The sequence below is a fragment of the Bos taurus genome, chromosome 29 (assembly GCF_002263795.3).
Source record: "Bos taurus isolate L1 Dominette 01449 registration number 42190680 breed Hereford chromosome 29, ARS-UCD2.0, whole genome shotgun sequence".
NCBI classification, from domain to species: Eukaryota; Metazoa; Chordata; class Mammalia; order Artiodactyla; family Bovidae; genus Bos; species Bos taurus.
The window spans coordinates 31,815,851-31,842,891 of record NC_037356.1 but is presented as its reverse complement, the minus strand read 5'-3'; the positions used below and the strand labels follow the sequence as shown (position 1 = coordinate 31,842,891).

The following is a 27,041-nucleotide window of genomic DNA, read 5'->3' as shown; positions in this document are numbered from 1 at the left end:
CCTCTTCTGCTGAGCACTGCTTGCATGCTGACCTCTTTGTTCCCTTCCTTCCTGGTCTGTTGCAGAGGATGTGAAGCCATACCAAGTTAATGGAGTCAACCCTCCCTACCCAGAGTCCCGCTATACCTCGGATTACTTCATTAGTAAGTTCCTTTTGGCTCCTCTTCTCTCTTCCTGCTCACTGTGATGGGAACTTAGGAAAGGAACCCTGTCCTAGGCCATCTCAGGCTCCTGCCTGGCAATTCTACAGAAAATAATAGCTCCGGACATGTAGATTCTTGGGGATTTCCCTGGTGGCCCAGTGGTTAAGACTTCATTACCATCCAAAGCAGGGGTGCAGGTTTGATCCCTAGTTGGGAAGCTAAGATGCCATGTGCCTCGTGGCCAAAAAACCAAAACGTAAAGCAGGAGAAATATTGTAACAAATTCAATAAAGTCTTGAAAAATGGTCCATATTAAAAAAAACCAAAACCTCAGAAAACATGTAGACACTTGCTTACTTGCTTTGTTATTCCTGCAAAGCACAAGGTTTCAGCCTGTTGCACGTTTTGCTCACCTGCGTGCTCCTACACTGGGGTCTTGCTGATATCTTCAGCGTGACAGATAGTCACAGAGAGACTGCGATTTGCTTCTCTCCAGTGGTCCTGTTTGACCCTGGGCCATGTGGCGGCCAACAGAAGTTCAGGTCAGGGATTTTGATCTTGTTCTTTCCTTTTTGCTAGAATGTGCAACAGTGTTCCCTTTGAACTGTGTTAGGGTTAGGGAACATGCCCTTTCCTTCAGGGCATGCCCTGCAGCTTCAGGTTCTGTCTCTGAGCAGAAAGCCTTGTCCTCCTGGTGCCTGAACCCTCACCAGGCTGCAGGAATGGCCGGAGGAAGAGAATTAGTGTAGGGCTGTGCTTATCTGATGGCTTTGCTTTCAAGGGTATCTTCAGTAGGTTTGTTTTCCCTTTATCGTTTTACTTTATTATGATCTGTATACTCACAACAACGATGAGTTTATTGTGTGCTAGAAAGGTTGGTTGTGTGCTGTCCTTGGATCTTCATCACAATGCCCTGGGGAAGATTGCCATCATCCCTATTTTAGAGATGAGAGAATTGAGTCAGAAAAGGGAAGTGTCTGTCAAGGGCCATGGCCCTTAAGTAGTGGAGCAAGATTGAAAACCCAGGCCCTTTTGACTTCAAGTATTTGTCTTTTATTCCCTGAAGTAGTCAGCTTGGTTAACGTCACGGGGCCGTTGTAAATGGGGAGGGAATAGCCTGTTTTCAGTACTCACCTCTCCTCTCTCCAATCGCACACTCTATGTTTCCAGGCTACGGTATCGAGCATGCCCAGTGCGTCCCTCCCTCGGAGTTCTCCGAGCCCAGCTTCATCACAGAGTCCTACCAGACTCTCCACCCCATCAGCTCAGAGGAGCTCCTCTCCCTCAAATATGAGAACGACTACTCCTCGGTCATCCTCCGGGACACTCTGCAGACGGACACCTTGCAGACTGACTACTTTGCCATCAAACAAGAAGTGGTGACCCCAGACAACATGTGCATGGGGAGGGCCAGTCGTGGTAGGTCACATTTCTGCTCTAGAAGTTTCTAAGAATTGCCTCACTGGGTGCATTTCCTAGGTTCCATTTTTTTTTTTCCTCCCTCACTCTTAGCCATGGGCATGCCTGAGTTTTTGCTTTTCTGTCTTAAAATGTCTAGCTGTTAAGAACTTTGTATCATGAAGTCTTAGCCGAGGCTTTATGATAACAAAGACTGTGGATCCATGGTGGAATTGAAATCCGGCAGGAAGACTGGTCACATTTCTTAGTTAGGTATGATATTTCACCAAATAATAATTTTAGGTGCTTTATTTTCCTTGAGAGGATTTTGCTTAAGGAGGACACAGTCACATAAAAACGATTCTGAGAACCCTCCCAGAGAGAATTGATCTCTGCGTCGTCCTGGTGTTCGAATATTCCCGAGTCGGACTACCCTTCCTGGCTTGGTGTCTGATGACCTCTGCTTCTCAGCCTGGGCTTCCCAACCTCCTGTGACTTCTTTGGTTTGGGAAGATAGAAGATGGTTAACCAACAGCTTATTTGGAACCAGTCATCAGCAGTGTGGTCTAAGTGTGTATTTAGCTAGAGGACCAGGGAAAGAGGTGGCCAGAAGCTTCCAAAACTAGATACTCTCTCTTACTGCCGTGACTCTTATGACAAAGGTAACATATTCACTGACAGTGAGCTACATGGTTCTAAGTAGAGCTGACTGACCTTAGAAAGCCAAAAAAGGTTAAATACCCTCAACTTTAAAGATTGGGACCTAAACACTCAGAGAGACAACCCATCTAGTGACCTGTCCAGACTGTTTGCTCTGATAGAAGGACAGTCCTGTATAAAGACGGACTTGCTCATGGGAGAAGAACTAGCTGATTTTCTTTTTTTTTTAATATTCTGGATGTTACCTTTTATCCAAAATGAAACAGAAATAAGACATGATTTCAGATATTATAGAACTCTTCCTAAAATCAGAGTAAATTAGGTTTCAGAGAAAAGGGAATAGAAGCCCAGAAATGTTAGGTAACACATTATTATTATTATTATTGAGTTCTAATTCAAATATACAGAAGCTTACCCAGGTTCCTGCCAGTCCTATAATCTACTTTTCTGCCAAATATTTGAAATGATGCTGCAGATCAGTCAACAGGAGAACTAGCTTGACTCTTCTGATGGATAAACTGGAAAGAGTTACAGACAGGAAGAGGAGCAGGAGGAAGTCTTTCCGAGTGGCCGGCCTCGCAGTGATGTCTGCTCAGTGCTGACCCCACTCCCTGTCCTGAGGCCTAGGCTCAGCTCCTTCGAGCGTCCAGGCTCCCACTTCCTCCCAGCAGGCCTGCGGAGGGGAAGTCCCAGCAGAATCGCAGCCTGTGATCTGCCTCCTAGGGACACGGGGTGTTTGTGTTTCAGACAGAAGGGGATGGGTGGGACCAGCTTTACCTTCCCCTTCTTTATTTTTGGATGCAGGTCTATTTAAATACTTACACTCACATGTGTACCTTTTTTCTCAGGCGGGTCACGGCAACAGAACGCCAGTCTTTCTCATGGGGCTTTCTGTGAGTGTGCAGTGAGGCTGTGCACGCGCGTGCACATGTGTGTAGCGGGGGTGCCCAGCGTGCTGTCACTTTGGGCAGGACTGTTGCCGGTGTGTGTGTGTGTGTGGGGCGGTGGTCCAGCGTGCTGTCACTTTGGGCAGGACTGTTGCGGTGTGTGTGTGTGTGTGGGGGGTAGGTGGGTGGGGGGGCCCAGCGTGCTGTCACTTTGGGCAGGACTGTTGTCCTTGTGTCTGGCTTTGCTTTGTGTTACTGGCCTCTTCCCTCTCCTTCTCTTGGTTCCTGCGACCCCAGATGAATGATGGTGGGCCAGACGGTGAACTGCACAGAGAAACAGGAAGACTTGCTCTCTGGCCTCATTCTCCTTTGCTCACACCAAGCATCTCACCACACAAACTTGGGGGCAGACCGTTTTGTTCACGGTTGCTTTTTTACGAGTGAGAAGTGCTGCAAACAGGACGTATTCCAGCGGGGTGGTTGACTCTGCCATGGCAGGGTTGGGGTAGACTGAAAGCATCACTGTTAGTTGAAGATGATGAACAATAATCGCAGTGTTCCCAGACTGCATTCGGGTAGACAGAGTGTTTCTATTCCACTTCCTTGGACTCAGAGAACTGTCTTCTTTGGGCTGGTCTGTTGAGTGGGCTGCCACAGGGCTCCCCCACCTCTTGCTTTGGGTGCCCTGAGGTCTGTGTGGTGGGGTCAGGGAGCTTTGCAAGGACCTTGCCGAGATGTTTCTCAGGAAAGCCAGCCGATGGATGTCTTAGAGGACACGAGCTTCCCCGCCCCTGAACACAGTAGCCTAACTGAGCGACTCATCTAGTTGGAACCAACCCATTTTGGGAGAAAAATACCCGTAAATGAAGGTTCCCAGCTCTAGGATTGTGAAAGAGAGCTGAAATGAAAGCAGCCTCCTGCTATAAACCGCAGCTCTCAACAGAGTTGCATTTGGCTCATGTTTGAGAGGCTGCCAGGGGGCGGTTATGGCCTCGTTCAGTGTCCCTGCTTACTGGGGTTCCTTGGAACCTCAGCTGTCCAGCGAGTGGAAATTCCAGTCTCCACGCCCTCCCAGTATAAAAATGACTGACGGAATCATCTCAGGGACTTTTGAGTGTAAATGCAGGGGACTTGGTGGGGTGTTCCTCATGAAAATATAAACTCTTTCTTAGGCTTTTGGTATGTTTAAGATGGACAGCTGGAATGAGCAAACACCTTTTTATGGGAGGCCACAAAATTTCCTGTTCTGTTGAAAAGAGGCTGCTGCATTCTTGGTTGGGGTCTGTTTTCTTGAGACTTTTAATGTGAATTTCTGGAAGGGACAATTCCTTCTTTTTAAAGTTTTTTTATTTACAACAGTTTTGGGGAGTATAGTTGTTTTATAATGTTGTGTTTCAGGTATAAAGCAGAGAATCAGTTTATATATATATATATATATACATACACACATATATCCACTCTTACTCTTTTCCCATGTAGGTCATTACAGAGTATTAACTAGATGATAAAAATAATAATAATAAAAAGTTGCAAATATGACAGTGGACTTGGCATATGGGGCAGACAGCTCCGAGGCTTTCTGGGGATTGCCGTTCTTTGAATGAGTGGTTGGAAGAAGGAATGAGACGAAGCAGATAACTAACTATATTTTTGTTCCAAGCAGTGTTGGAAGGGATAAGAGGCTCAGGAAATTTACAAGAGTAGATAATGCAAAAATTACATATTTAACTTCTTTTATCTGGGGTTAAAAATCTTTTTTGGAAGTTATATATCTTCCTTCTTAATTACTGTCTATTTAATTTTGGTTTGGACACCAAAATTAAATATTTGAATTTCATTGTCTTAATGAATTTCCTCTGTTGTGAAGGGGAGGATACACCAGAAACTTACTAGTATTACTTTGTATATACCAACTTTCTTCTGGGATTTAAACGTCAGAGTAGGCCAGCCAGCCTTGACTCACAGGTATTTCTGCATACACATTTGTCACATCCTTTGGCCTCTTGACTTTGCTGGACTCAATCAGCCATTTAATCTCCCATGATTTAACTGAGGTTGCCTGGAAAGTATCTGGAAATAAAACATAAAAAATATTCCTGTGAGCCTTTTCAGCAGTTAGCTGCATTTGTTTTTGTCCCCCCCCCACCGCCCTGCCACCGCCCCCTCCGTTTTCAGCCTCCTTTTAAATGGCATTTTTTGCCAATGGAAATTTCTCTAGGAGCTATTATGCAATCATAGCAGCTGTTTATAACCTGGTTTGGGAAATTAATGAACTTGCATGATCTTGTGGTCAGTTAAGAATGCCTTAAGCAACTCACAGAGTAAAGGATTTCTGCCATTGCTACGGACCTTAACTCTTTAATCAACTTCTTTGTTTTTTTAATTGCCTTCGTTTCCCTAATAAAGCACAAATTTCAAGTACAGATAGTGCTTGGTAAAGAATATGGATTTCTGTTTAGAAAAATGATATATTTTTTTTAATCTCCTGGAAAAAAAACATCTCATAACTTCTTTTTCTATTTGAGAAGGCATAGAGGCAGTACGATGTACATTTCAAAGAGTGTTTGGAAAAAAGGCTAAAAAATAGTGTTTTAGTTCCAAGGTCAAGGAAGGTCAATCCTCTCCTAGTGTAATGGAATTTTTTTTTCTTACGACCAAAATATTTTGCCAAATGGGGCCTTTGGAAATCATCTCCTTGGCTTGAGTTAGGGTAGAGGGTGAGTTGAGCCTGATGCAGCTCAGATTTCTTCATCCCCTCATTGGGTCTAACTCATCGGCCAGAAATCTCGTCATAACAGACGTGTCTCTCAGCCTGTAGGTTTCTGGTTGTGGAATTCTTGTCGTTCCAAACACTGCTGTCTCCCCCTGGCAGAGATGAGTAGCAACACCCGGCTCTGAGTCTCGGTCCTAGAGGCTTTGGAGCAAGACCGGACCATGCAGGGGGCTCTCAGGCTGGGTCCAGGCAGCCCCTTTTCCCCCGAGCAAACGCACGCACCTCCATCCCCGCCGGCCGCTCTGTATCCCTCCTGCGCATCCTCACCGAGAGGGTTTCACAGTGTCTCTTCCCATCCCTCCTCCCCGCTCTCCTCTCGCCTCCTCCTCCTCCTCCAGGTAAGCTCGGGGGCCAGGACTCCTTCGAGAGCATAGAGAGCTATGACAGCTGCGACCGCCTCACCCAGTCCTGGAGTAGCCAGTCGTCTTTCAACAGCCTGCAGCGCGTCCCCTCCTACGACAGCTTCGACTCCGAGGACTATCCAGCTGCCTTGCCCAACCACAAGCCCAAGGGCACCTTCAAGGACTATGTGCGTGACCGCGCTGACCTCAATAAGGACAAGCCCGTCATTCCTGCTGCGGCCCTGGCCGGCTACACAGGTAGGACGCCTGGCCTCCTCCCGCCCGCTGGGGTGGGCTCCCTGGACACTTCTGTGCTGTCCCCAGCCCCTAAGGTCACCCCCTTCCTAGGGGACAAGAAGACTCTGAGGGGTTGGGTCAGCTTCTCAGGCCACTCTGCAGATAGCCATTGAGTTTTGGAAGCAAATAATATCATTCTATTTCAAGGGATTCTTTCCAAGAGTGGTAGGAAAACTGATATTTTGAATCTGTAACTAGGGGAAGGGAATTCTGTCGATCTGGTGCTTCTGGAAATTCTGCCTTCCCGGCCTAGCATCAAGGGGCTTCTTCTCACCTGCTCTTGGAGGGCTCTCTGAACACAGAGCCAGCAGCAGCGTCACCGAAAGCCATCACTGAATGGGTCTACTCCCTAGACTCATCGGCAGTAGAATCCTCATTATCAGGCAGGAGTGGAAATGGGAAAAGTGCCCTCAGTCACCCTACACTCAGGCTAGATCCTGGCCTCTAGAGAAAACCTTTCTTCTCACTGAGCTTTATTATTGACTTTTTTCCCCCAGGAGTGAAAGTTGTAGTCATGCTGAACAAAAGAAAGATCATAGAGAAAGGAAGGTGTATGTTGAGAGCTTGGGCTTTGACTGAGAATCTGGTCCAAGAATCTGAATTCATTGTCCAAGCGAGGTGGGGCACAGAGGCTGTGTAACCTTGGGAAGGTTTGAAGAGTGTATCTGAGATCTGTCCGAGGAGTAGGAATATATTAATGATCAGATCTTTTCTGTAAGATTGTGCCTGCTCAGTCTCTTCAGTCCAGTACTTTGCAACCCATGGACTATAGCCCACCTGGCTCCTCTGTCCATGGGATTCTCCAGGCAAGAATACTGGAGTGGGTTGCTATGCCCGCCTTCAGGGGAACTTCCTGACCCAGGGATCGAACTCATGTCTCCTGCAGCTCCTGCATTGCAGGTAGATTCTTTACTGCAGAGCCACCAGGGGAGCCTGTAAGATCGTAGTGTTTTCTAAAATTCAGAAATTGTGTTGTGAGTGGAGCTTGTTTTAAGCTTCGAATGTGCAGCGGTGGTCTTGGCCTCTTGGAATTTATCCACCCTGGGTGGGTCACCATGTGAAGACCCTTTGTGTGGATGAAGACAGATACCTCAGTGTGCATTTCTAGAGAGGTGTCTATCTGATCTTAAGACTGAGCTCTATCCCTGTTTCTGTGTGAGGGAAAACTCAAGGAAACTCAGCTGACCTTTGAGAACAACTCACATGCTTGGAAAAGTTCCTCCTCCTTCATGGATCAGGGTTGTGTCTCTTACATTGTATCCCTCCAGCTCCTTGTACAGTTCAGTGCATGCATAGGTGCTCAGGAGTCGTGTTTGGATTTTGAAGTAGTGACCAGGACTATTACACAGAGTTGTGGGCCAGAAAGGAGCTTAATAGTCAACTACTTTTTTCTTCCTACAATATTTCCCAAGTCCTTTCTTGAGCATCACGAGTAGATGGGAAATCGCTGTTCTGCAAGGGGGTCAGTCCCTTCCCTCTGGGCAGCAGACAGGAGAAAGTTTGTGCCTTTCTATTAATGACATTTGGAATAAAGAAAGTATGTAAAGTGTCTTTTAGGATGTATGAGAGTGCTGCTTGTGCTCAGTCGCATCCGACTTTTTGTGACCCCATGGACTTGTAGCCTGCCAAGCGCCTCTGCCCATGGGATTTTCCAGCCAAGAATACTAGAGTGGGCCATCATTTCCTTCTCCAGGGGATCTTCCCGACCCAGGGATCGAACCTGCATGTTTTGCATCTCCTGCATTGGCAGGCAGGTTCTTTACCCCTGCGACACCTGGAAAACCCCTTATAGTAACGCTTAGGTATTTTGAGAATTGGACTCCAGTTGGGTACACTGATGGAGGAGGAAAAAAAGATTGCGTAGGTAGGAGGGGGAGAGGCAGAGGTAGCTGTGAAGTGAATCGGGGCTGTGGAGGTGGCAGGCATCTCTGAGTGGCTGTGTTTGCCTCTCTCCTTGTGGTGCAAGTGCTGTCATTTGCCCAAGTGAAAAGGCTACCACCTCTCCTCCCCCTGCCACCCTGACTTCCAGGACCAAATCCTCAATGTAGCTTCTCCTTATTAAAAGTCTTGCCTTATTCCCTCTGACATAATCTCTACCGTAACCACTGTCACCAGGCATGATCATAATTCTTCTCCTCTAACAGTTTTCATCATTTTCTTTTCGTTTGGTGTGCAGTTCTGAAAATTTTGCTAGTTAAGGTGGTTTTGTGGATAATGACATTAAGTATACTGACTTTTAAGTTCTAAAGTTTGGGTTATGGCCAGAGAAAGCCTTATGATTTAGGTCAACCTGCATGGGGTAAGATTGTGGTAAGGAATCGTGGCTACTCTACAAAAAGTTTAGAAGTTTCTAGAAATGGTGAAAGCCTGATCTCCACCTCAAATAGAAACTCTTCTGAAAAGGGCATGTGTATAAGTTACTGGAGTCTGATGGGAGAGGCCTGCAGAGCTCATACTCTACAAGAGTGATTTGAAGAGTTTCAGCTAAGCTGATCTTGACAAGAATCATCTGAGAGTTGGAAATCTCTCCAAGTGTCATAGTTTTAAGGAGAGAAGGAAAAGGATGACGTGGAATGTTAAGACCTAGGAGTACGAATTTGGACATGAAGACAGCCATCAGGAGAGCCAACACCAAAATGCCACCTGTGAGCCTTCTAACAGGTGGGCATTTCTCATCCAAAGCCAAACAGATCAGAACACCTAAACCTCTTTTCAGGACAAATACAGGAATGTCCTGGAAGTCTGAGTTGTGTTTGATGTCATCCCTTATTTGGGCTTCCCAGGTGGCTCAGTGGTAAAGAATTCACCTGCCACTGAGGAGATGTGGGTTCGATCCCTGGGTCAGGAAGATCCCCTGGAGAAGGAAATGGCAACCCACTCCAGTATTTTTGCCTGGAGAATCCCATGGACAGAGGAGCCTGGAGGGCTACAGTCCATGGGGTTGCAGAGGCGTTGGACATGACTGGGCACACATGCACTTCTTTGGGTGGACTGTTTTAATGATTGCTTCTTCCTTCCTTTCATTCCTTCCATTGTTCCTTCCATCCTTTTCTTCCTCGCTCTTGTTTCCTCTTTCTTTCTCTGTCTCTATCTCTAAGGCAGTAGAATATTCATTGAATGGGACAAAGGAGAAGATAATTATCAGTTAATGATCTCAAGAACTCCAGTAGTCATTTGAACTAAAATACAATTTTTAAAGTATCTTACCATTCAGCTTTTTCTTCTTTGTAACTGGGGATTTTACTTTTCAAGCCATCTCAGATAGAGGTGCAAACAATAGCCCAGAAAACAGAAGTCCTCCATGCTCCCCCCAGCCCTCACACACTGTGTGATTTTAGGCAAATTTACCTTGTACCCTCTTCTACTTTTAGCGAAGTGGAAGTGTCCCTCACTCTCTTGGTAGGAGATCTGTGAGCATGTAATTGAACTAACTCAGTTAATGAGACAAATGAGTGCCAGACAAGTTGCTAGACGCAGGAGAGAAAGCTCAATCGTAACAAATCAATTATTTCAGCAGATGTTTCTGAGCACATGTTGAGTACAGATAAGTGCTTGTAGGCCTGGAAGGTTCACTATCTTGACGAATTCAAGATATTGTCATTGTCCTTAGACTTGAACTGGATTTTCTTATTGCTGTGGTTTGATGAAAGTCAGGATTTATTTGGCATGTGGTGTTAGTCGCTCAGTCATGTCCGACTCCCTGCCACCCCATGGTTGGTGTATGAGGAGTGGTCCAAATTTGGGTGGCTTTCTTCCCCACCCCCCCCAGCCTCTCCCACCTCCCTCCACCCCCTCGGCCCCATGTTCACTGTCTGGTAAATATCTCTTGTCCACAGTGAAAACTATATCTTGCCCCTCATTGTGACCTCTTATCATCTCAGATAAATCCTAGGGAACAGGCCAGGGAACAGAACATGCTTCCCTGGGCCCCTCCACTGCCTGGGACGTGTGCAGTGACTGTAGTTCTTATAAATGAGTCTCTGAGTCTATGCAGACATACCAAGATGACCTGAAGTTCAGAAAAGTACTTTGGAGAGTGGAAATCATTGTATAAGTGTTGGCAAAACTCTTTATTGCTCATAAACATCACACCTATTTTCTATCTCAAGTTCTATGCTCTTTTTTTTTTTAATCTGTTTCCTTTAAATTTGCTTACCTCCAGGGTATGTGTGGCCACACAGTAGGAGCACATGTATACCTTTTATGTCACCTGAACGAAAGGATGTCTGTATAGATTCCCTGAACTGGGGTGAATCCATTTTCCTGTCTCTGGGAGCCCAGTTCTCTGCCCATTACACCCTCAAAGGAATACATTTGACTTCTTCTGATGCTGTCTTATTTACCGCACCGTAAGTGTGGAAATCAGTTAGAAACTGAATTTTCACATTCTCTTGCTCAGTTGCATTCTTCCTCCCAAGATAAGAAAATTGCATCAACCTTCATTGGGCTCCCATGGCAACTTGTTAAATTAGGTCAAGATGTGGGGGCAGATAACGTGGCTTGAAAGCCTGCCTGTTAGCTGAGTTAAGAATACATCAAATGCAACACTGGCTTCCGCCAGAATGCACCTTCTTACCTTGCTGGGACTGCTTATGATTATCAAACTGATATAATCAGAAAGCTCCATTTTCTTTTGTTTGAAGATACATTATGAACCCCATCTGATTACAAAACCATCTGAGAGAGGTGGCCCAGTGTTCTCTGTGTATTTGATGGACCTAAACAAAATACTTTCTAGATCCTTGACAAACATAGGCATCCGTGGTTTTTTCCCCTCTCCATTTCAGTAGGTGTAGAATAATATGCTGGATTGTCAGAGTGTTGATCCCTTCCCTTCTGTGTCCCTCCAGGCTCCTTTTGTCAATGACAAAACTGAGACAAAAAAATGACTTTTTCCAAGCCTTCTGCAGGAAGGTGGCTCTTGAACTGAAACTTAAGTGCTGCATGTCTCACCTCAGTTTGAAATCTTTCTCTCTTAAAGAATGAGAACACTCATTGGTTATCTCAGTTACTCCCTTTAGAGTAGATTCAGGGCCCTGTGCCTTGCTTGTCACTCATTAACACTATGCAGGGGGAGGGGGCGTGGCATGCAGGAGTGGGTGGAGCTATGGTCTCTAAACCACCTTCGTAGAACTTCACTCCAGATTGCCAGACTTCTGTTGATGCAGATAAGGAATTCTTTCCTGTCACTCCTGCAGTTGGTGTGGAGCAGTCCTGCTGGTAATAGTTGTGTTGTCAGTGTGTAGGTGTGGCCCCAGCTTTGTGTTTCAACTGTTGTATGAAGTGCTCAGGGTCTCTTCTTTATCACGGAGCGTGGGAAAAGGCTAAGCTCCAAGCCATTCATTACCTGTAATGAAATTATGATTTACTATGCTGTGCAGACTTATGAATAGCTGATCCTTCAACCTCTGAAAGACTACATTTGAGACCATCAGGAATTCAACTTGCACGTATTTTTCAGTGAGACATTGCACAAAGCGGTCCTAGCTTTGTAGAAACGGAAGCCCTAGACGATCCCCCGTTGCTTTTCAGTTCAGTCAGTTCAGTCGCTCAGTCGTGTCTGACTCTTTGCGACCCCATGAATCGCAGCACGCCAGGCCTCCCTGTCCATCACCAACTCCCGGAGTTCACTCAGACTCACGTCCATCCAGTCAGTGATGCCATCCAGCCATCTCATCCTCTGTCGTCCCCTTCTCCTCCTGCCCCCAATCCCTCGCAGCATCAGTGTCTTTTCCAGTAAGTCAACTCTTCGCATCAGGTGGCCAAAGTATTGGAGTTTCAGCTTCAGCATCAGTCCTTCCAATGAACACCCAGGACTGATCTTCTTTAGGATGGACTGGTTGGATCTCCTTGCAGTCCAAGGGACTCTCAAGAATCTTCTCCAACACCACAGTTCAAAAGCATCAATTTTTTGGCGCTCAGCTTTTTTCACAGTCCAACTCTCACATCTATACATGACCACTGGAAAAACCATAGCCTTGACTAGACGGACCTTTGTGGGCAAAGTAATGTCTCTGCTTTTGAATATACTATCTAGGTTGGTCATAACTTTCCTTCCAAGGAGTAAGCGTCTTTTAATTTCATGGCTGCAGTCACGTTCTGCAATGATTTTGGAGCCCCCAAAAATAAAGTCTGACACTGTTTCCACTGTTTCCCCATCTATTTCCCATGAAGTGGTAGGATCAAATGCCATGATCTTTGTTTTCTGAATGTTGAGCTTTAAGCCAACTTTTTCACTCTTCTCTTTCACTTTTCATCAAGAGGCTTTTTAGTTCCTCTTCACTTTCTGCCATAAGAGTGGTGTTATGTGTATATCTGAGGTTATTGATATTTCTCCTGGCAGTCTTGATTCCAGCTTGTGCTTCTTCCAGCCCAGCATTTCTCATGATGTACTCTGCATATAAGTTAAATAAGCAGGATGACAATATACAGCCTTGACGTACTCCTTTTCCTATTTGGAACCAGTCTGTTGTTCCATGTCCAGTTCTAACTGTTGCTTCCTGACCTGCATATAGGTTTCTCAAGAGGCAGGTCAGGTGATCTGGTATTCCCATCTCTTTCAGAATTTTCCACAGTTTATTGTGATAGGCACAGTCAAAAGCTTTGGCAAAGTCAATAAAGCAGAAATAGATGCTTTAGCATCTGTTGCTTTTAGCCCAAAATAAACCTTCTTCTCATTTTGTAGATAAATTAGAGCCCGTCTATCCTCACACAATAACAGAGTCCAAGGGCCACACCCGAAACCTGGGCATTCTGACCGAGTTGTAGGTCTGGTCATTGAGTTGTAGGTTCAGAAACATAAAGCTACTGCTAAGAGAAGGAAGGGCTTCCAAGCCCTTCAGTTCAGAATGAAACCTGAGCTTGGGCGGCATCACCTGAAATCACGGTTTTCTGAAGGAAAGCTGGATTGCAAAATCATCTCAGTGTCCTCAGGTACAACCCCCAGGGGCAGCTTCTCATGTGAGCCTCAGTCACTGATGAGGAAAGGAGAGGGGGTCCCCAGAGCCGAAGAGCACTGTGGTGTGAATTGGTGCAGGAGATTCTAATTATAGCCTGCATTCCCATGGAGATGTTATTAGGAACAACTTGGAGCTTTATAATTGGGGGTGGAGGGAATATTCCCTAAGCCAGGTTCTGGAATACAATCTCTCCGTGTCAGTACTGTGGCTGTAAGGTTATGAGTTGACTACAGTCTTTCCTGACGTAAGCGTAAAACCGTGGTGCCCTTTTTGTGCAGTCCTGCCATTTACAAGGATCCTGAGGTTCTCACCCAAGCAAAGCTGGACTTGGCCTCAGGCTTACAGGGAGTGTCACTGTCTCAGGGTAGAGCATCCGTGGGTAGCTCCTGGATGGCTGGGAGGAGAAGAGTTTGGCAATGAGAGAGGCAGAAACAGCATCTGCCCTTTCCTCCTCAGAGGGCCCTGTGAGTGGTGGGTTGTAGGAAGCCAGACAAACCCCCTCAGCCTACGTGGAGCCTGGCTACCAGCCAGCATCGCAGAAGCTGGGGAATTCTGATTCTCTGCGCTGTGTTTGACGGCGGGTCCTCAGTGTGCACATGGAATGTGAGTGGGATCTCACTGGAGTAGGGAGTTGACATGCTGCTCAGTTGTGAGACTGCTGGGGAAGTACGTTGGAGCTCGGGGGCGGGGGTCCCCGGCCGCTCTGAGCTGGAGGGATCAGAAGCCCCTTGGTGGTGTTGCCTGTGTGGAGGTCCCACTGCCTCTGCCTCCTGACTGGTTCGCATGGGGACAGTTGGTCTTAGACATCTGCCACCCGTGGAGAAAATCACATGGTGGGAGGACTCGGCCTCGTTGTTCGTTTTTTCCCTTCTAAACGGCTTTGAAGGTGTGGACAGGGAGGTTCCCTGTTTTTGTCAGTCGCCTTTGAAGACCACAGCTGGCTGAGCCACCCCGGGGACTGGACGCAGCTCCCGTAGCTCCAGGAAGCTGCCTTTAGGGCAGAGAGACACCTTTATACTATACAAAACAGACTGCACATCCTGGTGTTTAAACCACCTGAAGCCTCTGGGTGCCTGGATTTGGAGTCAGGAAACTCACAAGGGGACCCATCTTTTTAGGAGACACAGCAACCCCTTTCCCCTGCCAACCACCTGCTTTCAAGGCTTCTCTGGGTCTCCCATTTTCTGGGTGGCTGTTTCTTTAACAAACTCTAACTCCATGTGGTGGAACTGGGTGGTGACCCTGCTGGAATGCCAGTCTGTCTCCTCTTGGAAGCTCCACCTTTGTGTCTTTGAAGCTGATGTTTCCCCTGAGCAGAATCCAGCCCGTGTGTTGCTGAGGCAACCACGCAGGTCCTGTTGGTTGTGAGCAGCTGGCCTGGAAACTCCCATGGCCTCAGCTGTGAAGAGCTCTTCCAGTTGGTCCCTTGATTGTGCCCCTTGGCATCTCCTGGTTTCCCGGTTGCCTTCCCAGCTTGGATGCTGTCGGACCAGTGAGTGGGTCCTCAGCATAGAGACTCGTTCCATTCAGCAGACGCATGGAGACTCCTTCCATTCAACAGATGCTTCAGTCCACCCTTGAACACATGGGGTGAGGGGTGCCGACCCCTGTGCAGTCAGAAATCTGAGTATAATCCCCAAACTTAGCTACTAGCCTGCTGTTGACCTGCTAGCATAAACAGTCCACTTACACATATTCTGTGTTTTATGTACATCTACGTGTATTTTATGCATTCCTGACCTCGCTTTTTTTTCTCGTAATGTTTTCATATTTCCAGGCTATGCAGTTTGTCTGATTTTTTTTTTCTTTTTTTAAATTGCTGCAAATCTACAAAAAGGATTTTTTAAGTATGTTTATATTCAAAAGAAATCCATGTATAAGTGGATCTGTGAAGCTCAAACCTGTGTTGTTCAAGGGCCTCTGTGTATCCCTCCCCGTCCCCTTCCCCCTAAAGTGACTTTCTTGTGATGCTTACAGATGGGGTGATGATAATCACCCCATGTGCTACTCTTATGCCTGCAGGTCTAGGTTCAGCTTAAGCACACGAGAGGTGAGAGGCTGTTTGACCTTGGGCTACGTGGCAGAGGCTTCACTGTGTCAGGGTTGAGAGCGGGCACTCTGGAGCCAGGTGTGTCCTGGTTTTGCCACTGACCAGCTGCATGGCTGTGGGCCAGCTGACCTCACTGTGCCTTAGTATTCTTATCTGCAAAATGGTCACTATAGCAGTTTCAGTCTCTTCGGATTGTGGTGGGAATTGCATGAATAGCTTATGGAAGGCACTCGGCACAGTGCTGGGTCCATAGGAAACCCTCTTTAGGTGCTAATTGTTATCACTGTCTCATGTTATTCTCCAGACCTTTTGTTTTTCCAGTACAGTTCTACATTCCTTCTGGTCAGAGGGTGATGGGTTTAACTTAGAGAATTCCAGTCATTCCTGGCAGTGTCTTGGGGAGCACAGCTGATACTTAATTTCAGTTTAGGTCATTTCGTAAAGTCTCCCTGGTGGCTCAGTGGTGTGAAATACCTGCCAGCCAATACAGGAGACGCGGGTTCGATCTCTGGGTTGGGAAGATCCCCTGGAGGAGGAAATGGCAACCCACTCCATTATTCTTGTCTGGAGAATTCCATGGACAGAGGAACCTGGCGGGCTACAGTCCATGGGGTCGCAAAGAGGCAGACGCAACCCAGCATGCACTCAGCACTACCACCTAGGTCACTTCAGCTTTTCAGCTCAACCCACATGTGTGCTGAGCTCTTACTGTGTGCTAGAGTCTTTCATATGCATTCATATTTTTTAAAACTGTCACCAACAACCACATGAAGAAAAATCTGTTATCCTCACTTTATGAAGGAGGGAATTAAGGTTCCTAGGGAGGGAAGAGGTCTAGCCCAGAGTCACACAGCAGACAACAAAGAAGAGGCCTTTTATAGTTTTGCACAACGTCAGACAATTGGGAGGAAAATATCCAACATTAGTAGCGTGTTAGTTTGGGTCTGCTGAGCAGCAGATGTCGAGACATGATTGGACTTGTAAGAAATGTCCGGGGGAGTGGGGGGACGTCTGAAGTACAGAGTGGCAGAGAGCAAGAGAAGGTGGAGGGCTTTCAAAGAGAAGGCGGGGGCCTTTCAGGCCTGGTGGCAGACAGGAAGGAAGGAGACTTGTGAGAAGAACCTCCAAGGGCATAGCAGTTCAAGGAAGCGGGTGTCCAGGCTCCTGGGAATTTCGGTCAAAGTTGCCCAGTGGGGGAGCTCCCCGCCTGGCAGGAGTGGCCCCATGTGACCTCCATGCCCAGTCCCTGGCCGCAGCAGCCCCAGGAAGCATGTTCTTGGTGGGGACCTGTGGATGGAGTCACAGATGCTCCCTGTGGCCAGCGGGTGGAGCCTCGTGTGGCTGTGGCCCCATCAGCCCTGACTGATCAGTGTGGCGTCCGACGGGTCATACAGCAGGTCGCTGGACCACGATCCCGATGCCCCTGGTGGCCCACGACTGGCTTCTGGATTTGGTGCCTGCTATTGACTTACCCAACTGCATTGTTTGTTCTGTGACTCACCTCTCCTTGAGCGATAATGAGAGTGAAAGTTGTCCTAAGGTGGGTGAATGTGAAAGTTTGCACTCGGTGTGGAGGCTGGGACCTGCTCTGCCAGAGAGGTGCTCTCAAGGCTGGGCTCTGAGGGGGTGTTGACCTTCAGAGCCAAGATGGGTGCAATTTCTCGTGGGGGCCCCTCCAGGCAGGGTTCTCGGTCTTTTCTTCTTTAAAGGCGTGGGCAGTCCCTGTTCAGCTTATCCCATTACAGTGGAACAGAAGTGTTTCTTCTGCTGCCTCCTTGCTGCTCTTAATACTCTCTTCTGTTATTCCACCCAGGCTGGCTACCACGCTTGACATCTGAGGGGTGCTCAGAAATCATTTATTGGATAAAGGCTTGAAAAGTTGTATCCTCCAATGATGGTTTAAGATATAGTTCACCACCCCAAGAATTTGAACATGTTAACTAGTCATTTCTCTCATCTTTGATACAAGGGGGAAACTTTACTCCTAGGATAAAATAAAGCTCAGAGATTGCATGGAAAATCTACTAGGAAAGGTCCAGGCTTCAGAACTCTCAAGTCTTATTTTCTAGTCCTAATCAGTGAAGCTATCTTTCTTCTTATAACCTAGATGCTTAAGAAGGCATTTTCTTTTTTTTTTTTTAATTGCCTGTAGGCATGGCTGGATGGCATCACCGACTCGATGGACATGAGTTTGGGTGAACTTTGGGATTTGGTAATGGACAGGGAGGCCTGGCATGCTGCAATTCATGGGGTCGCAAAGAGTCAGACATGACTGAGCGACTGAACTGAACTGAGGATATATATATATTTTTATCTTTTAAAAAAAGTTTTGTTTTTCTAATTTTTACAGTGTTGGTTTCTGCCATATAGCAATGTGAATCAGCCATGACTATACATACATCCTTTGGATATTTATATTAGCTATCTGAAGCATCTTTTGTTTCTGAACACAATTTGCACTGTTACTGTTCAGTCGCCCAGTCATGTCTGACTCTTTGCAACCCCATGGACTGCAGCACGCCACCTTCCCTGTCCTTCACCATTTCCTGGAGTTTGCTTAAGCTCATGTGCATTGAGTTGGTGATGGCATCCAACCATCTCATCCTCTGTCACCCACTTCTCCTCCTGCCCTCAGTCTTTCCCAGCATCAGGGTCTTTTCCGGTGAGTCTACTTTTCTCATCAGGTGGCCAAAGTGTTGGAGCTTCAGCATCAGTTTGCACTCTATACCCTCAAATCCAGACTTCACTCATTTCTGGTGACTTCTTAAAACAATCAGTTACCTAGAAGACATTGGGAGGAAAAGCTCTGAAGAAAGCCACTTCCTGGCTTGCGCTTTGCCAGCTCGCTGTCCAGGAGTGTGTCTGAGTGGCAGGGTGAACGTGATTAGACAGAGTTCTTGAGTTTGGAGGGAAGGTGCCTGCCTTTGAGGACAGGCTGCCCCTTTAAGAGAGGAACCGTCTCTTCTCCCTGCAGCCACCCCCACACGTGTGTCCTTGAACACTTGCAGGTGTGAGGAGCGCAAGCAAAAACAAGGGCCTTTCCTCCAGACACTCAAGTGTGTAACTGTCTTGTGCTCGGCCCCAGGCAGACCCAAGTGAGTCTCAGTTAAGTCTGCCCCAAACAGGGGAGTCTGGCTGAGCTAAGGCCCTCCAACGAGGCTCCCTGCCAGGACGGTCTTGGACATTGATCTCTGGACAAGACTTTCTGCTCTTCCTTCGATTAATACTGATGGGATCTGTCTCTTGGGCCAAACTGCAGACGTTTGTGGGGAATGCTGGACTCACTGTAGCTCAGTCCTATGTAATTATTAGGTGGAGTGGGCTTGCTGTGGAGTATAAATGATTAGGGAAAAAAAAAAAGTACATTGGGGGAAAGAGGATCTAAGTCTGTCTGTGGCCAAGATTTCCCCAAACCAGAAATGTCGGCTATACTTTCACTTGCAAAGCAGTTTGCATCTGTTCTTTCTGTGCCTGCCTACTTTGAATTAGAGCAGGAACTTCAGAGTTATCCCTCACTTGAAAAAACCTTAACTATCTTTTCATCTACAGTGTTTAAAACATTTTACGTTTATATATGTTAATCATTTTGCTTTTGCTTCTAACTTTGTCCTCTTTCAAAGTTGCCGTATAAAAGGCCAGTTGAATTCTTGAAAGAATAATTGAATTTTATTTAGTGCTTTTGTTGTTTTGTTTTTCTATTCCATCTTGTTTTTCCTTGTTTTTCTTTTAAAAAGTCTGCTTTTAAAAATATTTTTTCTGTTGTCAAATTCTTCTGTTTAATTCTACTGTTATGTTTTATATTCCCAAACTGTTCTACACTGTGGTCAGCTCTTTATATATATCTATAAGGCAGGAAGGAGCTGTGATAACTATTTGCATTTTAGAGATGGATAAACTAAAGCCCAGAGAGGTTAAATGAGCTGTATGAGATCACTCAATGAATCAGGGAAGAAGTGGGGTCAAGGCTCTAGACACTTGACTCCCTATTTTGGGCATTTCCCACCATCATGTATATATTTTCATTTTATAGGATACTATCTGCTGTCATCTCAGTCAGTATGCCCAATGTCCGACATATTTGTTTGTTTAAATTTTTTGAAATGCTTCCTCCTTTCTTTTGGTCTACTGTTTCAGAGACGTGGACTTGGCATTAAAGGCTGGTTTTGTTTTCTTGTTTCCACCGCTAGATATTGGCTATTGCAGCATCCGTAAATGCAAGGGCATGAACCTGTTGTCTTTCATGATATTCACGAGGGATGTTTTTCAAGCACCTGTTAGAATGTTGTTTGTGGTTATGCTTTGAGTTATAGGAACTTAGATCCTGGATTGCTGCCCTTGAGTTACTAGCCATTGATAGAGAACAAGTGTATAGAACATAATGGTTTAGAGTGATTTGTTGAACCAAAGCATCTCAGCCAGTTACAGAATGGATTGTGTGTGGATTGTGGTGGAGATGAGGTGAGATTGGGTTGAGTTGGGAGAAAAGGAGGGATGTAACTCAGACGAAATGGGGAAGGGCTCTTACAGGTATAAAAACAAGCCGAAGTACCATACAGTCTCCGCTCTTCCGTCTTTGGAAAATCTTCCTGGTGCCCTGGTACTGACTCCTTCATCCTTAGCCAGACAGTGAAGCTTCATGTTGAGTTTGGCCCAGAGGTCAAGACACTGTCAGGATGCTTTCTGTTCAGTTTCTCATTAAACATCAGGTCATGAGAACTGAAAGGAAAAAGAGGGACTTTGGGATCATTATGAATGATAATTTAGAATGGGGTTGACAAGAAGCGGGTGACGTTTAGATTCTGGGGTTGCCCACCCACCCCCAGAGGTGGACACTCCTGCAGTTGCTGTTGTTCAGTCATTCAGTCGTGTCCAGCTCTCTGCGACCTCATGATCTACAGCATGCCAGGCGCCCTGTCCTTTACCATCTCCTGGAGTTTGCTCAACCTCATGTCCACCGAGTCAGTGATGCCATCCTGCAGTAGTTTGTAAGAAAGATAGACTTGTGAACAGATGGGTCATTTCTGGATTCGAGTGTTCTGTTTTTGCCACCATCGTTTGGCTGTGGGTAGAGACACCTGGCTGAGAGGGCGGGGCCGCTTGGTCCCTTTCCTCTGTTTTAGGACCACCTGTCAGATGTGTGCTGTCGGAGCCAAGTAAACCCTGCTGCAAGGGTGACCAACCATGAGAGTTTCATAGGTTAAAATAAATGCGGTGTCCTGCCCACACTGAGGTGTTTGATTTGACTTTGAGAGTCGAGCTACAGAGATTAGATTCTCAAAGTAGCAGATGAATCCCCAAAGGACCTGAGGTGTGGTCGTTTTTATTTTGGGGTGCATGTTGATGAAATGTAGCCTGGGAGTCCCCCATATTGTTTGGCCCCAAATATAGTTTAATAGAGAGAAGCAGTTTGGGTCACCTTTTCAAAACCCTGATACCTTTCCGCACAGGAGGATTGTTTGAGTAAGACAGTTCAGGAAATGTTTACAGAGCTCACCTGTCCAAGACAGGGTCCCAGGCCAGGCACTGACTATGCCTGTAAGGGTCAATCAGATGCAACCCAGGCTCCCAGAGAGCTGACAGCTGGATCATTTAAGAGCAAGCAGGTTTTTTGATAGCTGGAGTTTGTTGGTGAGGCACCATCCCAGGCTTTGGGTTACAGCAATAGAAACACACGGGCCCTGCCCCTGGAGCATGTGTTCTGGTGATGAGAGAGACGCAGGGAGAGCCACTTGTCAGGGCTGGCCCTGCTCAGAGCAAAGCATGATGGGAGGCTGCCTGAGACAAGACGCCAGCTGCCCCGGGGCCTGACTCTTGTGTGTTAGCCTCGCCCTGGGCACAGGTGACAGAGCGAGAATGTGCAGCTGAACTGGAAAAGCTGAAGTCCCCCTCTGACCGCGGTTCACAAGCAGTGAGATCATTGCCATGGCTGGCAACCCCCACGCCTAGAAAATGGGAAGAAAAGATACCCACACGTGGCTACATCGAGAAGGATTATGATCCGGAGTGTCGGGAACACCTTGCTAACCTCCCGTCCCAGCCTGTGCCTTTCCTTTTACCTAAGTAGCTCACATCTTAGCCTCAGAATAACGGAGGGGGAAAAAAGCAGGGCTTTTAAATAACTACCCCTCATCTAGATAGATGGGGACCTTCTAGTCCCTAGACAAAGAGAAGGGGTGTAATCAACTCAATGAGTAGAAATTCACTTGAAGTTTTGCCTTAAAAGAAAAAAGAGAGAGATTATAGCCTTGGATTTGACATGCCTTAGGGGTCCCCCTGGAGGGAGGCATCCTCCTGCGACTTGCTTTGCTGTCCTGGGGTCCCTCTATGTACCCACCTGATGTTATCTGTCCGGAGGCCATGTCACCATTTTCAGATTGGGGCTGTCAGTGTTGTACTGAGAATTTTCCTCTTCCCCAGAAGCCGAGAAGAACAAAGCAGTCAGAGGAAATTCCCCACTGCAGCCGTGGAGGGGGGGAGTCCCCCCCACCTCCTCGCCCCGCCTGCGAGAGAGACTTCCTTCGAACAGGGACCCTCTGTTGTTGTGGCTCAGAGCTTCGACTTGAGAAGCATACTTTCCCAGTGATGCCACTGGATTCCTGATGTGTGACACCCCGGGGCGGCCTGGTGAAGGCCGCCGTTGACTGCCCTGGGCCCCTGGACAGGGACAGCATTGTGAGTCACACTCGGTGTGTGAGCTCCCCTGCCCATGACTGGCACTATTATTAGTACCATTCTCCGCTCCTGGGACAAAGGTCACTGGGACCAGAGTCCTGTTGGGTGGGTGGAGGGGGCTGGGCCCAGGGCCAAGAGGAGGTGTGAGTGGAATGGAGGCAAGGAGAAGGCTTTTCCACATGAAGATGCGTTGGAGGGAGGGAGGCAGGGACGGAGCCCTGGCCCTGCAGATTTGGGCAGACTGACCCCGAGCGACACAGAAACAGCCTCTGTGAGAACTCAGATTGAGCAGGCCAGCCTCAGCCAGCATGTGGGCAAGTCTGGGGCTTGAGAACTTCCCTTGGGTCTGGACTTGGGTGATACCAGCGGGTCAGAGTTGCCAGTGACCCCAGAGCCACCTCTGGGAGTGGGCCACCCTGAGAGGTCCTGATCTTCCCTCCCAGACCCAAGGGGCGGATGGATACATTGTCATGGAAACAGGCTCCAGCGTGGGACTTTCCACTGGTCCAGCCTGGGGACCAGCCACCCCGACGCCCACATTCCGGACTGTCTGGCTGGGAAAAGAAGCCCATGTTTGTCCTATCTCTGATGCCCGCACAACCTAAAAGAGGGTTGGGGTGTCAGCAGAAATGTACAAGAGAGGAATTTCTGGGAAGCATCATGGATCCCTTTTATTCAGGGTCACATTGCGGGCTCTCTGGAAGGCTAGCAGAGGCTTCCAGAATGCCCCAGGTGGGAGCGCCGTGTGTGCCGTTGGCAGGGTTAGGCTGGCGGGATCTCTCCTCAAGAATAAGGGAAGGAAACTCGCGCTGACATCGCTGCTGCTATGACTTTGTTCTTGTGCAGCCCTGCAGACATGTTCCTCCCTGCCTCCCTATCCTGCGCCCTGTCCTTTCTCTCAGCATCTGGTTTTCCTATTTACCCTCCCTCTTCCCTTCAGTAAATAGGAAAAAAAGAGGCGCCACACCTAGGACTTGGGCTCCCGAATTTCAGTTTTGTGTTCATTATGAACAAAGGGCAACTCACACGGAGGGGAAAAAAACACCCACGTGCAAGGACTCACCCCGTCTCCGGCCACATCCACAGACCCCAGGGATCAGATGTACGCAGACAATGGGGTGCGGCTCTGAAGTGGCAGCAGGAGCAGCAGGACTCGTTCTGTCTGACGTCCCTCCCTCGTGAGCTGGTCCCTGTGATGCTAATTCAAGCCCTGTCCCCACTATATGGCTTCATATCTGAAGGGTGGGGGCCCGAGGTGGCTCTTGGACCCCTGTCCCCGGGAATCTGGATGTGCTTGCTTCTCCCTGCCATTGACCACAACTTCCCAGGGAAATGAATCCCCATAATTCTTCCTCTTTCCTCAACCTGGTATAATTAGACCCCTTATCCCTAAAGGGATTTTAAGACAAGTGGAATGAAAGAGGGGCATACCCCGTGGTTCAGCAGTGAAAAATCTGCCTGCCAATGCAGGAGATACAGAAGACTCAGGTTTGATCCCTGGGCCAGAAAGATCCCCTGGAGAAGGAAATGGCAACCCACTCCAGTATTCTTGCCTGAAAAAGCCCATGGACAGGGGAGCCTAGCAGGCTTCATAGGGTCACAAAGAGTTGGCCATGACTGAGCGTGCACACACACACACACACACACACACACACACACACACACACATACAGTATGAGAGAGGTTTGAAGACAACTGGTGGGGGTGAGAAGTAATGAAATTACATGGCCTGATGGTGACCATAAGGGGTGCAGATGTCACCTGTGTAGAGGACGCCAAGGTCCCCAGTGATCAGACTGACTGGGGAACCACTGGCCATCTGGTGTCCTGGACTGCTTGCTGTGAGCCATGAGGAAGAGCTGTTTTTCAAATGCAAGGTCCTTTTACCCCCAGGACCATTGCAGCCAGCAGGCAGGTTAGATTGGACTCTGGGTTGGACTTGCCGGGGCAAGTCCATGGCTTGAGATGGAGATTTAGGGGGTCAGGCAGGCTGCCTGGGTTCTAGCCATACCATTTGTGACCTGCACAACCTTGGACAAGACACACAGTGGGTCAGTTTTCTCTGCTGTACAGTGGGAGAAACAAATGTGATAACAATAGTATCTACTCAGGGAGTTATTCTGAGGGATAAATATTGGGTTGGTCAAAAAGATCATTTGGATTTTTCCCTGTGATGTTACAAAAAAAACCCAAATGAACATTTTGGCGAACCCAATAAGATGCTCTAAAACATGACATATTACTGTGGTACATAGTAGGTGCACAATAAATCCTAGCTCCTGTTCCTGTTTTCCTTCACCAGGTGTCTGAAAGCAGACCTCTCTCCACCATGTCTATAGTCTGTGGTCTTGACCCAAGAGAGGACCATGAACTCCCTGGCTTATTTTCATAATTTTGGGATAGTTGGTTTTTCCTTTCATGTCTCATTTCAGTGGTTCAGGGGGTATCTATTCTACACTTCTTCAGGATACTTATTATGTCACAAGAGCTATTGTAACTAATTCTATAGCATTTCTTAATAGAAATTTGTTTTCTTCCTCCTGCCCAGCCGGATGGCTTCTCAATGGATTCCTCATAGGAAGTCACGACAGGACATTCCTTCTGGCAGAGGGTGGTAGCTGGTGACTACTTGGCTGCCAAGGAAACTGCAAATGTGTCTGAGCTGTGTAGAAAATGTTTTTGTTTTTTTTTTCCATTGGAATAGAAACAGAGAAGTGGGTAAGGCTTTATCAGTGTCATTCCTGGGACAGTTTCTTCAAATATTAATATACTTTGCAGGCATTGGCTGAATTATTTAATTCTAGAATATGTGTAAGGTATTTCTTGCAAGATGGTTTTAAAGTACTCGGGGTTCATTTGTAGAAGGGTGAGGTAGAGGTATTTCATTTTCCTTGCTGAGCTTGGGCTGGGCTGAGGAGGGACCATTGGGATGCTAGTACTATAGCCAAGGCTTCCTTGGGGTGTCCCACCAGTGATAAAGTGCACCAGCCGCTGTTTGCTCATAGGCATCCATCAGGATTACCCTGGGACCTGGAGTCAAGGTCCGGGGATTGGCCCACTGTTTTCTAACTGCCTAGACCAATGTCACGTCATTTTTCCCGAGCACCTTACTCTGCACTGATAGAATGGAGGCAGTCGGCGCAGTCTGCCATGCCTATAAGGAGATTGGGGAGTGGGTTTTAGAAGAAGCAAAATGGTGAACGTGCAAATGTCTTGTAGGTGTGTCCAACATGACAAGAGATTGCCCTCCTAGATCATGAAGGGCATTTCTTTATTAGAGAGGCAAGGCAAGCTTGTTTCCTACTGCATCTCAGTTTACTTAAGATCAGACACATTTGGAACTCAGGTTAAGGATTAGAGCCTAACAAACTCAAGTTTTCTTATGTGAGCCAGAGCATGCCAGGCTGTCTTTGTCTACACGGACTGGGTCTCTCCAGCTGCACTGTTTCCAGGTTGCTTCTGAGATGGTGTTAACAAGGCCTACACGTCTACACAGTGTAGATGTGAAACAAGCAGTGTGGACTATTGAGCCCATATCTGTCTCTTTAGCTACACCCATAAATCAGATAGGAATCTCTGGCATCATTGTCATTTCTGAATAGAAAACTATGCTAGAAGGAAATCCATGTAGCACAAACTCTTTTAGTATAAGATAAACTAACAATCAGAGTATGTCAAGCCTTCCAGAACTAAGATGTTGGCAGTGTTGATGACTAAGACGAGAATTGTGTGTGTATGTGTGTGAATTAGAGTCTGCTTAACCATGGTGAGTTTCTAAGACAGTGCTAACCTGACCTTTGAGGATTTCATAGCTGGAAAGTTCATTTCCCCCCTTTCTTAGTTTGGCTGCTTGCCTGTAGGCATCTTGGGGGACTGGATTGTGGTAGAGAGGAATATTATGACCAAGAGAACATCTAACTTCTCTTCCCTTGTTAGATCGCCCTAAGGTAATGATTCTTCTCCCTCGAAAACCAGGGACCAAAGGGTCCTTACTGTAGACTTTGCTTATGGGCTTTTGACTTCTGCTTGGAGCTGACAAAGACACTCCTCGGTTCATACCTTGAGTACTTCATAAGGCAGAAATAATGATTTTGTTTTTGAAGGCCAAACTGACCATGTTGCCTTAGAATATCTCAAAGGAGCAATCCAGGATTTTCTTTCTAGAGTTTGCGTAGCCATAAAAGATGGACTGACTTTTAAATCGATCTAAATAAGGCAATTGATACTCCATCCTAAACGCAGTTTTGGTGGGAATTCTTCACTGTTTCCATCTGTTCCACCAGCTCCTGCAACTCTTGTGCTCTGGGTATTCCTTGTTTTCCCCTGGCTGATGGGCTGGGAGGGTAGGGGTCGGGAGTACCCTGTAATGGGATTCGCTACTGAGAGTGTGGCACATCTGGTGTAGTGATTCACCATGGCTTGTGTCTCCAGGCAGCGGACCAATCCAGCTGTGGCAGTTTCTTCTGGAATTACTCACGGATAAGTCCTGTCAGTCTTTCATCAGCTGGACAGGAGATGGCTGGGAATTCAAGCTTTCTGACCCAGATGAGGTAAGGAGGGAGTGACCTGAGAGTGTTTTGTCCAGGGAGGGTGAGAGAGAGCTCTGGGGATGGGTTGTATGGGGCTTGATGGTGTTTTCTAGGGTTTGAATCCCAGCTCTTACACCTGCTACTTGGGGGACCTCCTCTGAGCCTGAGTTGCATCATTTGGAAAACAGAGAAAAGACCTATGTTGCCCATTCGTTTTCAGCTTAATGGATAGGATGTACCTACAGTGCCTGTCACATATCAGGCCTTTTGTAAACACAAGTTGGGCTTCCCTGGTGGCTCAGTGGTAAAGAACCCACCTGCCAGTGCAGGAT

General features: G+C 47.2%; 1 protein-coding gene across 5 annotated transcripts in view; it reads left to right on the top strand.

Moving 5' to 3' along the window:
• The window catches only part of ETS1 (ETS proto-oncogene 1, transcription factor), a 139,069-nt gene that overhangs the window by 106,871 nt on the left and 5,157 nt on the right, over window positions 1-27,041 (top strand). For 3 of the 5 annotated variants that reach the window (XM_005226826.5, XM_005226825.4, NM_001099106.2), the window contains 4 exon segments: window positions 66-143; window positions 1,314-1,562; window positions 6,200-6,460; window positions 26,612-26,730. In XM_005226826.5, coding sequence (XP_005226883.1) covers window positions 66-143; window positions 1,314-1,562; window positions 6,200-6,460; window positions 26,612-26,730 — 707 coding nt within the window. 5 annotated transcript variants of the gene reach the window in all.